At 28.7% G+C, this 15,524-nt stretch overlaps 1 protein-coding gene across 1 annotated transcript; it reads left to right on the forward strand.

Annotated features, from left to right (window-relative positions):
• The first annotated feature begins 2,500 nt into the window (after positions 1-2,500).
• Positions 2,501-6,931, forward strand: LOC136076024 (zinc finger MYM-type protein 1-like). Its single transcript, XM_065789484.1, has 5 exons — positions 2,501-2,615; positions 4,371-4,961; positions 5,046-5,861; positions 5,948-6,698; positions 6,796-6,931. The coding sequence occupies exons 1-5, from the start codon at positions 2,501-2,503 to the stop codon at positions 6,929-6,931; spliced, it is 2,409 nt and encodes an 802-aa protein (XP_065645556.1).
• The last annotated feature ends 8,593 nt before the right edge of the window (positions 6,932-15,524 follow it).

A 15,524-nucleotide genomic window follows, 5' to 3' on the forward strand; every position in this document is an offset into this window, starting at 1 on the left:
ATTTCTATATACAAAATGATATTCTAATTTTGATACAATTAGTATATAATAAAAAATTTTATTGACCTCTAACCAATTGATGTATTAAGGGCGCTAAATGGGGCCAAAAAGAGCGCAAAAAAACATAAAAAAATTCGAAAATTTTAAAATGATACGAAGTAATGTAAAAACATATGCACCACATTTCTAAACAAGTAATTGTATCCTTTCTTTCATAATATTATTAGTAATTTGTGTCTTGGCCTTTAGTGAATGATTGTAAATTTAAATTCCATTAATGAAACTTAATAACAATCATTTTTAAAGATAGACATGACGAGAAAGTAAGCCAGAGCCGTCTATCAAATATATTGCAAGTCACACCAATTGCAGTACTTTTTTTACAAGTCACACCAATTGCAGTACTTTTTTTGCAAGTCACACCACTTGCTGTACTTTTCTTACAAGTCACACCACTTGCTGTACTTTTTTTTTGCAAGTCACACCACTCGCTGTACTTTTTTGCAAGTCACATTTTTTAATATCATAATCTTTAAATTATGAAAAGATCAACTCTCCTGCTATGACATCAGCAGCAAGCTGAAACTTTTTCATGCAATAGTCAACTGCTTCTGAATCAATTTCATCTTTTTTCCAGTAAGAAATAGTATAAATTCTGTCTTCTTTTCTTTTATTTACTTTTTCTACTTGTCCATCATAGATGACAGACTTATCAGTTACAAACCATTCATGGCTGAGTTCTCTGCGAACAATTCTTTCTGACACTGTGCAAAACACCTTTAACTACCTGGATACCGGCAATATGATCAAAACTTGCTTTGTCAGCTGATACATAAAATGTTTTCATCCAGGGTCCAGTGAGTAGTTTGAAAAATATTGCTAGCATGCACATTTCTTTTATGGCAGTTGTATTACAAAACGCTGATTACAGTGCTGTTTGAAGAGTGCCACATTTTACTATTTTGATAGTCAGAAAGTTTTTAAAAGCATTGTAGTGTTTTATAAAGATGAAACAAGTACAAAAAAGAAAGTGAAGACGATTGGCACGATATCTTGGAATTATACCTCGTGGCAGTTTTTTATTGTATAAAAAGTTAACAAAGCCTTCAGGATCACCCTTGCCATCTTTAAACCTCAATTTGTTGATTGCTAAAACAATTTTAACGGCCATACAATCGTATCAAGTTAATTAGCAAGTTTCTATTTCCAGAGACTGTAATGCCGAATGACAGGAAATAGCTATTGTGTCAAGTGGGTGCAAATGACAGTTTAGCTCATTCAAACTCTTACTCCAGGTTTTACAAATTTTGGTTATAGTAAGATGGTTTGCTGCAACTCAGTCTGTCATTGAGTTTGATATATTTGAGATAATTGACTTACGACATTCGTCAAATAAAAACGAGTGATAATCTGAATAAATTAACGCCATATTATCCACTGCATTACATATGTGTTTTTGATAATCATCTGATGTACCTCCAGGTAATTGGTCAAAGCAATGACTTGACATTTATCCTTTGATGTCAAGTGAATGCTGTTGATATGAACACCTTCTTGTGTTGTTTCATCAAACCCAAGAGTCAGATTTTTGTTACCAAAGGCCCATTCTGCTGCTTGTAGGTCAGATATACTGCCAAGCTCACGAGCCATTTGCTTAACAGTAATGCGCTGGGGAATATACAAAATATCAACACCAAAATATTGTTTAATTTTCTCCAATAGAAATGGAATATTACCTGCTGGTACATTAGACAACATCATGCAATAAATTAACAATCTAGTTTGTAATGCATAAGACTTGCTATCTTCTGACGTAACTGAATTTGCTATAATTTCCTCCTCCATCTGGGTTATATCATTTTCTCAACTAGCTAATGCTATTTTTTTTTCCCTAATAATTTTATTATTTTTGAGGTTAATTTGCCTTAACTTTTCTTTCTCTTTAATTTGTACAGCTTTTTTTGTATTAACAAGGTTGCGAATATGCCTACTGTAATATGATTGCAATTTCTGTTTTAAGTCTCTAACTTCTTCTCATGAAGCTTTTATAATACCTTCTTTTGTTTTGATACTTTGCCTTAACACTTTCAGCTTATATGGCATGGTCTTCATTTTAGACGTTACTAAATCTATTTTATTTTTGTATTCTTTGGAAGAGCTAGCTAACTTTGAAGACAAATAAGACAACCTATTCATTAACTTCTTTTTCTTTGGAGTTAATTTTTCTCTTGAATTTTTCCTAATTTCTGAATTTACAATTTGGCTTGGTGAACATAAAGATTCACTATTTACTGGAGATAACACATTGTTTTCTAATGATGAAAAAATTGAAGATACAGTGTTTATGTTACTACAGGTAGACGGAAATGCATGAGGCAGCACTTGTTTTTTTATTACATAGGGCTCGTAGCAAAATGCAGCAAAATGATTGGAATCTCTTTTAAAGTTGCAAACCCATTTCTTCCCTTTATTGACAATTAATTGGACATCATTTGTGCTAATGCTAAAGCCAAAATACTTGTTGACTTGTTTAGCAGTCTCATTCAAAAGTTCTCCAGATTTAGAAAAACAAAATAGTATATGCCCTATCCTACACAGATTTATTGTTTCACAAGGTAATGCATAGTTAGCAAATAAAAACTTTTTGAATTTATCAAAAAATTCAAAACAATTTTTTTTCGGGCTCATATTATGGTTCAAAATATACCAACTTAGTCAATTGATACTACTGTGCAATTTGAAATCTACCTTAACAAGAAAATTTTAATAGAAAAGAGAAAATCTTTTTTTGAATTTGAAATCTATCTTAACAAGAAAATTTTAATAAAAAAGAGAAAGTCTTGGTGTAAAAAATACCATAAATACCTTCTACAATAAGTGAATAGTAGATACCTTCTACAAAAAGTGAATGGTAGATATCTTCTTTAATTTTATTACCTGGAAGTATAAAGAATAAAAGTAATCAAAGAATATATATACATATAAATAAATTTTCTGATTTTCTACTAATTAAATAGTAGTTTATATATATATTATATTATATATATATATATATATATATATATATATATATATATATATATATATATATATATATATATATATATATATATATATATATATATATATATATATATATATATATATATATATATATATATATATATATATATATATGTATATATATATATATATATATATATATATATATATATATATATATATATATATATATATATATATATATATATATATATATATATATATATATATCTATATATATATATATATATATATATATATATATATATATATATATATATATATATATATATATATATATATATATATATACATATATATATATATATATGTATATATATATATATAATCACTTTTTCTTTTGCTCATTTTTCTATTCTAAATTTGATTATATTATTATATTTACAGAGCCGTGGCTAGGCTCCCCCACATCCCCCAATTAGGGGGGGGCAGCATTTTTAGGGGCCCTTTTTGTAATTTGAAATTTTTTTTTTTTTGTATTTTTCATAATAAGAATATTTGAATATATATATAGTTACTGTTACTATTAATAAAAAAACATGGCCTTTTAAACACGATATAACAAAAATTAAGCAAGCGTGAAAAAAGCAATAAAATTTAGAAATATGTAGAAAAAAAATTAAAAAAATGTTTAACTCCCGAGGTCCGAATTATATGAAAAACGCGAGCTTTTTAAAAATCGGTCAAACCGTTAAAGAAAAACCATTAAGCAGCAGCCAATCGTGCGAAGAAATATATTTCTCTAATTATTATTTATAAACGATTTATAATTTATATATAAATAAACATTGAAATATGTAATCTAAATACAAATAATCATTTTTATTTGTATTTAGATTACATATTTCAATGTTTATTTATTTATAAATTATAGATCGTTTTTTATTTTTGGCGATTCACAATTTATCTTGGTAATAATTTATTTTATTACTATGCTATATGTTATTACTTTTGCTATGAATAAAAATCAAAAGTCTATTATTTGTTTCAATTAAATCATACGCATTGTTTTTAAAGAAACAAATGTGTAGCATTGGAAAACTGTTACGCTTTGAATTTGTTTATTTTAAAGTTCAAATGATTATAAGGCCATTATCATTGAACTGATTTTTTTTGTTATTATTATTATTATATATATTATTATTATTGTTATTATTGTTATTATTATTATTATTATTATTATTATTACTATTATTATTATGCGTTGTTAGTTTTTTATATATAAAAAAAACAAACAATGAAGGTTTCCAAAAATTTTTAATTATATTTCGATTGTATATCACGATATAATTATTGGTATGAAAAAGTGAAAAGTGGTGCCACTAAGAGAAGAGAAAAAGCTGCAGCCAGGGAGGAAATCGCACATCACCCCAAGCTAACACATTTTTTGAAACCATTAGTTCAGACTAGAAATGTTTCGATACCAACAGAAACAGAAACAAATAATTCTGATTGTCATTATTTGAATACTAGAGTAGAGTCAGATAGGTTGATATGCGAGTCTACGTCAAATGGCACAACAATTCTGCATAATTTTCTCAGTGATGATCCTTCTGAGTGGCCAGATAATGTTTCTGACGCACAGAGGTGTGACATTGTTAAACGTGGTTTCAAAAAGATCAAAATTGATTTTCCATACAATTTAGAAAGAAGACGGTTTTCACTGAATTATTATAACCGCAAGATGAAGAATGGAGAAATCTTTGAACGCACATGGCTCATATATTCTTTGAACAGCAATAAAGTGTTTTGTTTTTGTTGCAAACTTTTTGGGATAAGTTCTTCACCATTCTGGCAAGGAATGAACACTTGGGAAGGCTTGTCAAAAAAACTTAAAGAACACGAAACATGCAGTGCACATTTCAAGTGCTTTGAACAATGGATGACTTTAGGAAAAGGTTAACTGATATTTTCTTTAATTTATTGCTTTGTTACTTTTTTTTTCTTAATTAATTTCTTTTCCCCCAATTTTGGTAATGCAGGCATTGCAAATCAAGCTACCATAGACGAGAAACAACAAAAGTTGCTTCATAAAGAGCGGATATTTTGGAGGGCTGTGTTAGAAAGGATACTAGACATTACCTTATTTCTTTCTGCAAGAAACCTTGCATTCCGTGGTTCAGACACAGCCATTTGTTCAAAGAGCAATGGAAACTTTCTTGGGGTGTTTGAATTACAGGCTAAGGATGATATCGTTCTCAATGAGCTTATGCAAAGAATTCAGGACAAAGAAACCAAGGAGCACTACTTGAGCAATGACACACAGAACGAGTTGATTAGACTTTTAGCTACGGAGATTGAATCCAAAAACCTTTCTAAGGTAAAAATAGCAAAATACTATTCTATTATTTTAGATTGTACGCCAGACGTTTCGCACAAAGAACAAATGAGCATTATTCTGCAATCAGTAACATGTACTCCTGGAGTAGGTATCGACATTTACGAAAATTTCTTTGGATATCTCACAGTAAATGATACAAAATCAGGCAAAAAATTGGGATCTAAATATTTTAGACGAGGTCAATCTTACGATAATGCTGCTAATATGAAAGTAAAAGTAAAAGGTGTTCAAGCAATATTTCTGGAAATGAATCTTAAGGCCTTATATGTTCCATGTGCTAACCATTCACTCAATCTTGTTATTGTTGATGGTGCACTGTCATCCATTAGTGCAATTTCTTTTTTTGGTATTCTTTCAAAGTTATACACGCTCTTTTTATCGTCTCCTCCTCGATGGGAAATTTTAAAATCATGCGTGGCAATTTCAGTCAAGCCACAATCAGATACCAGATTGGAAAGTAGAATAAACTGTGTTCGCTCCCACTTCGCTTCTATTTAAAAGAAATCTTAGAGGCACTTGAATAATTGGAAGAACATACCTTAGAAAAAAGAGATGGGGCAACAGCCACAGAAGTACGATCGCTGACAGAATATATTAGAACATGGCCTTTCTTATTATCAATCATTATTTGGTATGAAGTTTTATTTCAAATTAACAAATCAAGAAAGCTGCTTCAGTCTTCTGCAACCTCTCTCGACATATTAGCTAGTGAAATAAATGCAACAAAAGCGTTTCTATATGAGTATCGCGAAAATGGATTTTCTGACGCACGTGTTAAGGCATCAGAAATCGCAAAAGTATTGGGTATTGAAAAGGTTTTTTCGATGGTGCGTTCACGAAAAAAAAAATCGATTTATTCATACGAGTGTGCTGATCACACTTGGCAACCTGAGCATCAGTATAAAGCAGATTTCTTTTTGCCACTAATTGATATGTCAATTGCATCAGTAAAAGAGCGTTTTGAACAGATCAGCATTGTCACAAAGCTTTATGACTTTCTTTACCGATCTGAGAGTCTTATCAAAGCTTGTAATGAAAATTCTCTGTCTGCTTATTGCAAAAATTTGCAAATAAAGCTTGCTGATATAGATTCTGAAGATTTAGAATCGGAGTTAAAACGTTTTGTTGTAGTTATAAAGGAGGGAAAAAATGCTCTCCTAAAATCTGCATATGACTTCCTAAACTACATCTACAAAGAAGAGCTGCAAGAAACTTATCCCAATCTAGTTATTGCGTTACAAATCATTATTACTTTACCAGTTACTGTTGCAAGTGCAGAACATAGCTTCAGCAAGTTAAAACTAATTAAAACATTTCACAGTTTAGTATAAATAATCTTGCTTCATTATACATAAATACGTGTAGCTTTATTTCTTTGTATTTTTAAATAGGTCAACAATGGTCGATGAACGTTTGTCTTCCTTAGCAATGCTGTCTATTGAGAACGAGGTTGCAAGAACATTAAGTTATGAAGGCATAATAAATGAGTTTGCAAGCATGAAAACACCTCGCAAATCCTTTTTTTGATGGTTTGCGACGTACTTCTATTATCTGCGTAATGCATTTACAGTAGTTAAAGAAACTCTTCACTAGTAACTCTATATCAATTTAACAATTATAAAATATATCTAATTGAATTTAAGCGTTAATTTGATTGCATTTAGTCTTATGAACGGCAAACATTAAAATATGTCAGGTACCCAGCTGTTATGAATTAATCTGTAAAATTTATCCACTTTTTTAGAAAAAAAAAAAAAATTGGGGCCGAAGCGGAAAGATGAAGTTTAGGTACCAAAAGTGCTACATAAAATAGAGCTACTAAAAATAAATCGATGAAATTTGGCAGATGCAAAGAAAATATGTAAACTTAACTTAGTGAAAGGTTAGAAAAAAAAGTGAGCATATCTTCAACATTTACTTAATGAACGAAGTACAACAAAGAATTTGCTATTAAAAAATTAAAATAATCTTTATTGTAATTCAAATATACAGATTAACAAAGTTTAATTCCTCTAGTTTCTGAAAAATATCTATGTTAATATATAATTCAATAAAATAAAACAACAAAATATGCTTTTTCATCACTGGTAAAATACTTACTTCAATAAGCATGGCACAGAATTTTAGCACAAATATCGGTTCCGTAAAATGCGGTATTCTACGTACCTAATATATATATATATATATATATATATATATATATATATATATATATATATATATATATATATATATATATATATATATATATATATATATATATATATATATATATATATATATATTATATATATACATACAGTGGCGGATCCAGCATTTTTTGATCTTTGAGATAGCTAACTTCCAGACATGGAGCAAACTCCAAACATTTATATGTTTATACTTATGTCAAATAAGGATGCTTTGCAAAAAATTGCTGTGATTGGAGGCTGGGAACAAAAAAGCCCCAAATTTTGTGCCCCCCTGCCCCAAACGTGAGAGCACCAAGTTGATGAAGTATTTTTTGTACTGTTCTCAACTAGACTTATATTCATCCATAAATTTTAAATTTCATAGTATTATCTTTCAGCGTTTAAAAATAATGACCATATAAAATTTATAACCCCCTCAAATTGAGGGGGGTTTAAACTTTATATGGTCATAATTTTTGAAAGCTAAAATATTTTACTATGAAATTTAAAATTTATTGATGAATATTAGTCTAGTTAAGAACAGTACAAAAAATACTTCATCAACTTGGTGCTCTCACGTTTGGAGCAGGGGGGGCACAAAATTTGGGGCTTTTTTGTTCCCAGCCTCCAATCATCGCAATTTTTTGCAAGGCATCCTTATTTGACATAAGTATAAACATATAAATGTTTGGAGTTTGCTCCGTGTCTGGAAGTTAGCTATCTCAAAGACCAAAAAAAGCTGGATCCGGCTCTGATATATACATATATATATATATATATATATATATATATATATATATATATATATATATATATATATATATATATATATATATATATATATATATATATATATATATATATATATATATATGTATATATATATATATATATTTATATATATATATATATGTATATATATATATATATATATATATATATATATATATATATATATATGTATATGTATATATATATATATATATATATATATATATATATATATATATATATATATATATATATAGGGCTGCCATTGTCCTGATCTTTTCGCTGGAGAACGCGATAAAAGTTTTAATTTTAATTAGTTTAGCGCTGGGCTCTCCTCCGTGAAAATCAGGACTATGGTAGCCCTATATATATATTCATATATATATATATATATATATATATATATATATATATATATATATATATATATATATATATATATATATATATATATATATATATATATATATATATATATATATATATGCACATACATTTTATTCATGTTTTAGAAGAAATGCTGTAACAATGGGAACACCTGAAGCAGGTATATTTACTGAACCTTGTGCACCAAAACCTAGAAAATCTTTTTTAGAACTCACGAGTAGGATGAAACGTAAAAGAACTGATAATCTTCAGGGAAAAGAACTGGAAGAACTTCAACATGCTGTAAAAAGGTTTGCATCTAGTCCCTCTGCTGCACCCAGGTCTACTTTGTATGGTCCAAATTTATCATTGCATATTTTTTGCAGTTTGAGTCTAATAGACATAACATGGGCTGAATTTAAGAAAATTGTTACACAAAACCATCATCTTGTTCCTCCAGGTTTAACCAAATTAAAATAATACAAAAAATTGACATAACCAGAGCAGGTGGAATATTCAGAAACTGAAGTAAAATGTAGCTTCTTCAATATGATCAAACATTCAGTTTCTAGAGTGTTTGAGTATGTTTTGGAGGATGAAGATAATTCTATCAAAGTTTTAGCACAGGAGGAACGTGATAACATATATGTTATTTGCAAAGTAGGAGGTGATGGTCAGAGTGACCAATCTGAGTTTCAGAATGCAGCAACTATGAAGAGAAGTGTGGATGATTCCACTGTGTATAGTATGCTGGTACTGTTGGAGATTCGAAGTGGAAAAAAGATAATATGGAAAAATTGTAATCCAAATAGTCCAGATGCAACCCGTCATCTTATGTTTTGTTTTGCCAAAGAGACTGCTAGTTTTATTCAAGAGAAGTTTGAACATTAACAAAATAAAATTTTGTCTTTAGAGAATATTAAGTTTACACATCATGACAATACTTTTGTTATAAATTTAAGTTTGTTAACTATTTATACCACAATGAATGATGGTAAAACACTTAATACTGTGGAACAAAAAATACTTTAAAATAATTTAGCATCTCAGTGCTGTCATGTATGTCAAGCAAGTCCTAAGGAGTTTAATTTGGAAACTATTTGGACTAAAGATAAAATTGTAGACAAGAATATATTGAAACTTGGAATTTGCAGTCTTCATTTGTGGATATGCAGCATGGAGTGGGTCTTCAATACTGCTTGCAAACTTCCAGCAGTGAAACAAGGAAGAAAAATTCCAGCAAAAAACAGCAAAGAGTTTATTAAAAACAAAAACAAAAATTATTTTCAAAAATATTATTTTCAGTGCTTATTCAAAATATAATTAAAAATAAAGGTATCTTTTGTCAGGAAGGGAAGTGGTACATCAAATACTGGCAATGTTGCACAAAAATTCTTTAATAATCCATCGGTGACTGGAAAAATTTTAAATTTGAATACCAATATGATTAAATTATTTAGGGACCTGCTCATTGATATGAACAGTTCAACCACAAGACCAGATGTAAAAATTTTCAAGCAGAAATCTGAACGTCTTTTTGGCCTTATTTCTAACAATCAGTTTTTAAAAGCCATTCCAATGTCACAGTCTGTGCATTGGAATGGCTTTTAAAAACTGCACGAGTAGTTCATGCACGTTTAACTTCTTTTGCCGAAAATACTTGGGATACAGCTAATTATTTATTTATGACATCTGACATGTATCTATACTGCAAGAAGAACAAAATGCAAGAGGTATAAAAGCTATTCTGCAAGAAGATTAAGCTGATAACTGTTCTTAAGGTAAATATTGGAGTAAGCTATGTGTATCTTTAAATTTAGATATTTAATGTTATTATTTAATTTTATTTATGATATATTTTCGGTGCTGGTGGTAGCCAATCTGATATTTCTGAGGTCTTTTCACATAATCAACTCAGTGTTTTTTTTTTATGCTTGCAAAAATAAACAAAAAAACTAATTGTCAGAAAAGTTGAAACATAAGAATCCCAAACTTTTATGTTTGAGGAAAAATAGCGTCAATTGACCTCAAATTGACTCAATTTTGCCATGTTTTTGTTTTCCTCAAAAATCTGTCTAAAGTCCTATTTCTACTTAGGGATGCATAGTGCAATTCTTGAAGGCTTGTTGTGAATATTAAATGTTGCTCCACATAAGGATTGCTGAGACTTGTTTAGAATGAAAATTTTAATTATATTTCAATTATATCTATTTATTACAGTAAATACAGATTTTTTCTTGAATGTATAATTATTAGAATCAAAATTTGACAATAGATAATTTCTATAATCAAAAGTTTATATCTTAAACTATACTATTTATTACAATAATGAAACTTTTTAAAATTTTAATGTTTGTTGTTAAATAATTTTAGGAAGTCAAAGAGTAATGGTTCGTATTAAAAAAAAGAAATCAAGGAAGTATCATTAAACCATGCAGCTGTAATTGATAAGCAAGTTTTAAAAAACGGTTATTTTCATAGCCATATATTGTTAAAAACCTATTTTAGCATCAGAACCTTTATTCTGCAATTGAAGGGAATGAAACTTCTGGAGTATTTATTTTACTTTTATTTATAATAAAATACTTATGTTATTTCCTTTTTTATTTAACATGAAAATATACATTTTAGACAAGGTGCTGGTGCATGCTATTTCCTTTTTTATTTAACATGAAAATATAAGTAGGAGACAAAAAATGCCTGTTATCCCTAAAAAAAATAAACTGATATATCAGACTTAGAGTCTTAAATATCAAAAACTATCGGTTTTATATCTTTTTAATCAAATATCGAATAAGTCCGGATAAACCGCCTAAAAGACCGGTTTTTGTTGAAGCTATCAACCCTCATACAACCAATAATTTAATTGGCTGCATATATTTAAATCTAAAAAAATTCATCACATACCATTTAACTCTTTACTTGAGAAATAAAGTTATGAATAAAAAACATTATATTAATGGCTGATTTATCATGGAATTAATTAATTATAGAGAATCATAACAAAAAAACCCAAAACTCTCATTAATAATATTTTCATAAACTCTTATTCTCCTGAAACAAACTCTGGTAATCTAACAATTTCTATTTCAGACCACATGACCCAGTTCCTCTGTATTCCTGGTTTTACCCAAAAAAAAAATCTCTAAGAAGATAATTCAAAAAATTTAGTACTCACACTTTTACTGACACTACACGATGTATCTCGTATGTACTGGGAGTTCCAAATAAAAGATGAGGATATTAATAAATCAATGATAAGTTTTTTAAATACATTTGAAAAAGTTTTAGAGAAAAATGCTCCCTACAAAGTTTTAAAATAAAAGACGAACTAAACTTAAATCTAAACCATGAACAACCGCTGGTAATCTTAAATCCATCTTAACCAAAAATATCATTTATAAAAAGTTTATTAAATCAAACAATTTACTCTTTGAAAAATTTAAGTTTTATAGAAATAAAATAAGCAACTTACTTTAACAATCCAAAAAAAAAAATGTATTTTTTTTTTTTTTCAACAACAACCTAAACAGCATTAAGAGAACTCTGAAAGGAATAAAAAAAGTTTTTAACATCAAATCTACTACATACAATAAATCTTTCAACCCCAAAATAAAGGATAAAGTCATCTTTGATCCAACTATAGTTGCTAATATTTTTAAAAAATTACTGTGCCACTATCCAAGAGAATCTAACAAACAAAAAAAATGTCTCTTAATATGATTTTGGAAACTTTTTTCTTCGAGCCAGTGACTGAAGTTGAGGTGTCGAGCCTCAAAATAAATCTTTAAAACAAAAAGAGTCTGGGCCCAAACAGCCTTCCCCTATTTGTTCTTAAGCTGATTCAGGACATAATCTTGAAGCCACTTCCCATAATAATGAATAACTCATTTAATAATGGAATTTTCCCAGATGTCCTTAAGATAGCTAAAGTGACACCAATACATAAAAAAAAGTTCTTCTGGATTATTCTAATTATTGCCCGTCTTCTATTCTCTCAAATATAAGCAACTATTTGAGAAAGCTATGCTTAATAGACTCTACAACTTTCTGAAGAAATTTAAGTGTTTTTATAAAAATCAGTATGAGTTTAGAAGCAATCATTTAACAACTCATGCACAATTGATATAACTGAAAAAATTAGAACAACTTTTGACAACAAATTGATAGCATTTTGTATTTTTTTGATCTCCAAACCTTTTGAAAATCATTGATACAGTTGACCAATCTATTTGAATCAGAAAATTGGAACATAATGGTATCAGAGACACAACAGTCTAATGTTTTTTTTCTTATCTTCAAAATGGAACACAATTTGTTTCTATTAATGGGATGGAATCTGAATTAATAAAACAAACAAATGCAACCCCACAAGACTCTGTATTGAGACCATCGCTCTTCCTTATCTTTATTAATGATCTTAATACCTCTCTAAAATTTTCCACTGCTTACTATTTCGTTGATGACACCAATCTGCTTTTAATAAACAAAACTTAAAAAGATTAATAAAAATCTTTTTCCATGACTTAGCGAATCTAATCCAGTGGCTTCTTTTCAATAAATTATCACATAATTCCAAAAAACTGAAATCATTATCTTTAAATTAAGTCAAACAAAAATTAAAAAAATGCCTCAATTTCAGATTAAGTGGTCAAAAAATCATCTGAACTTTATTAAGTATCTTGGTATCAAAATTGTTTATAGTTTAAGTTTTGCATTCCATCTTCAACACTTAGCACTGAAACTGAGCAGGTCCAACGGTCTGTTAGCCAAAATTCGACATTATTTTAATCTCGAAACGCTCCTCATTATATATTAGGTTGTTTTTGAGTCTCATCTTGGATATGTTTGTCAAATATGGGAACAAACCCAGTCTCTACCTTTTATAAGATTATCTCACCTTCAAAGTAAAGACCTAAAAATAATCTATTTTCAGCATTTTAACTCCAACCCTAACATCCGCTACTACATATCAAAGATGCTTGAATTAAAGGATCTTGTTTAACGCTCCAACTGTTTGTTTGTTTGGAGACAGCACCATAAAACCTAACCTCCTCCATTTTATTGATTTTTTCACTTATAAAAAAAATACTTATTACCATCTTCAATCAGCAAAAAGCTTCAAATTACCTATACCTAAACATAGAACTGTTATTATTGCCACGAATCTATTAAATATCAGAGCATATGCACATGGAATAGTCTTCCCCCACAGTTAAAATCTCTTCCTACATTTTTCAAATTCAAAAACAGCCAATTTAATTTTTTATTGAATAAGTATTCTTCCTAATCCCTATGCTTCTCTACTACTAACTATCTATTATCAATTTTAACTTTACTCACTTAAATGCTGGTTTATTACAACTTTCTACTACTCTCCTCATTTCAATGCTGATTTATTACTACTAATACTTGCTCTTTTTTAATTTTTTCACAAGTTGATAATGTTTTTTATATCATTATTCCATTTCAAACTCTCACTATAATAAATATTGCCTCTCCGAAAATGTTTAAAAAATGCGTAAACACCATTGATTTTTTTCTGATTAAATTATATATTTAGATAATAGTAGATCTTAGCAAACTATATTATAGACTAGATAATATCTCATCAATTAAGCGAATAATATTTTGAATCTATAGCATAAATTCATTCGCACATCATCTTCTCATGGGTTGTTAAAGTAATTTTTGACTACTTCACAGAAAATGGGATTTATTTTATAAATTGTATTAAAAGAAATTGTATAAAAAGAAAAGGTTGATCTACTTCTAATAACGGTTAACAAAGTTTCTTTCTTCTAATCTACTTCTAATAACGGTTAACAAAGTTTCTTTCTAACTTTCAGTTTCTCTTTGACTTCTGGATGTTTGAAGCAGGTTTCCTCCATTCTAGCTTTTTTTAGTTCTTTAGTTTTTTTCTGTTGAGTTTGATCATACTTTTCCTTGGCCAGCTCTTTGTTTAGATAAGCTAGTTTCCTCTTTTTACTTTTCAAATCATCCTCTTCAGCTTCATCAATGAATCCACTTCTATTTCTTGTCTTTAGTATAGCAACTTCACAATTTAAAGCTGCAATCTCAGAATTGATACAATCTTGAGCCATTGTTCTTGGTTTTTTGTTTTTTTTAATGGTCGGCAAATTAGAAATTAATAGACTTTATTGATCATTAATAACAGATTGCTCAGTGGTGAACTCTACAAAATGCGAGGAGTTCTTGTCAAATTCAAGAGGATTATACATGGGGACTGACAGTTTTAGAGTATTGGCCCAAAATGACAACTGCTTGCTCTTGAGCTTCATTGCCTTTTCATTGAATAAACAGATTAGATATATTAACCTTGATTCAAGATCCTTATGCTCAAGATTCTCTTCTTTGAATGAATTCCATAGACTATAGATTTCTTTCTGAATACTAGGCTTCTTTTTATCGGGATAAGGATTTCCATACGAGACCATCAATAAGTTAAGCAATGCGGCTTTATTTATATTTGTATTATTGATTTATAAAAGTTGTTTACAACACAATAAAAATAATGATTTTGCTCCTGTCAGCGCAAGCTGTTTAAAATAATTTCTTCAAGCCGCTTGGAAACAATTAGCGTTTTGTATTTGTGTATTTGACTTTACGTGTTTGCATTGCATCACGTTTTACAGGCTGCTAAATAAGCAATTCGAGTTTTGTATTTGAAATTATGACAAATGACTTAATGTGTTTTCTTTGAAGCACATTTTATAATCGAATAACGTGTCGAATTTTATATACAAATAATTGATATTTGTAAACAATTAGATTTGCAGTCAAATGGTAAT

Source organism: Hydra vulgaris, chromosome 02 (assembly GCF_038396675.1).
Source record: "Hydra vulgaris chromosome 02, alternate assembly HydraT2T_AEP".
Lineage (NCBI taxonomy): Eukaryota > Metazoa > Cnidaria > Hydrozoa > Anthoathecata > Hydridae > Hydra > Hydra vulgaris.

What these genes read in the sequence shown, in the direction of transcription:
- LOC136076024 (XM_065789484.1), top strand. Translation starts at nt 2,501, where the DNA reads ATGCTAAAGCCAAAATACTTGTTGACTTGTTTAGCAGTCTCATTCAAA. An exon ending in CAGATTTATTGTTTCACAAG is followed by an intron (nt 2,616 to 4,370) that starts GTAATGCATAGT and finishes GGTATGAAAAAG; the next exon opens with TGAAAAGTGGTGCCACTAAG. An exon ending in ATGGATGACTTTAGGAAAAG is followed by an intron (nt 4,962 to 5,045) that starts GTTAACTGATAT and finishes TTGGTAATGCAG; the next exon opens with GCATTGCAAATCAAGCTACC.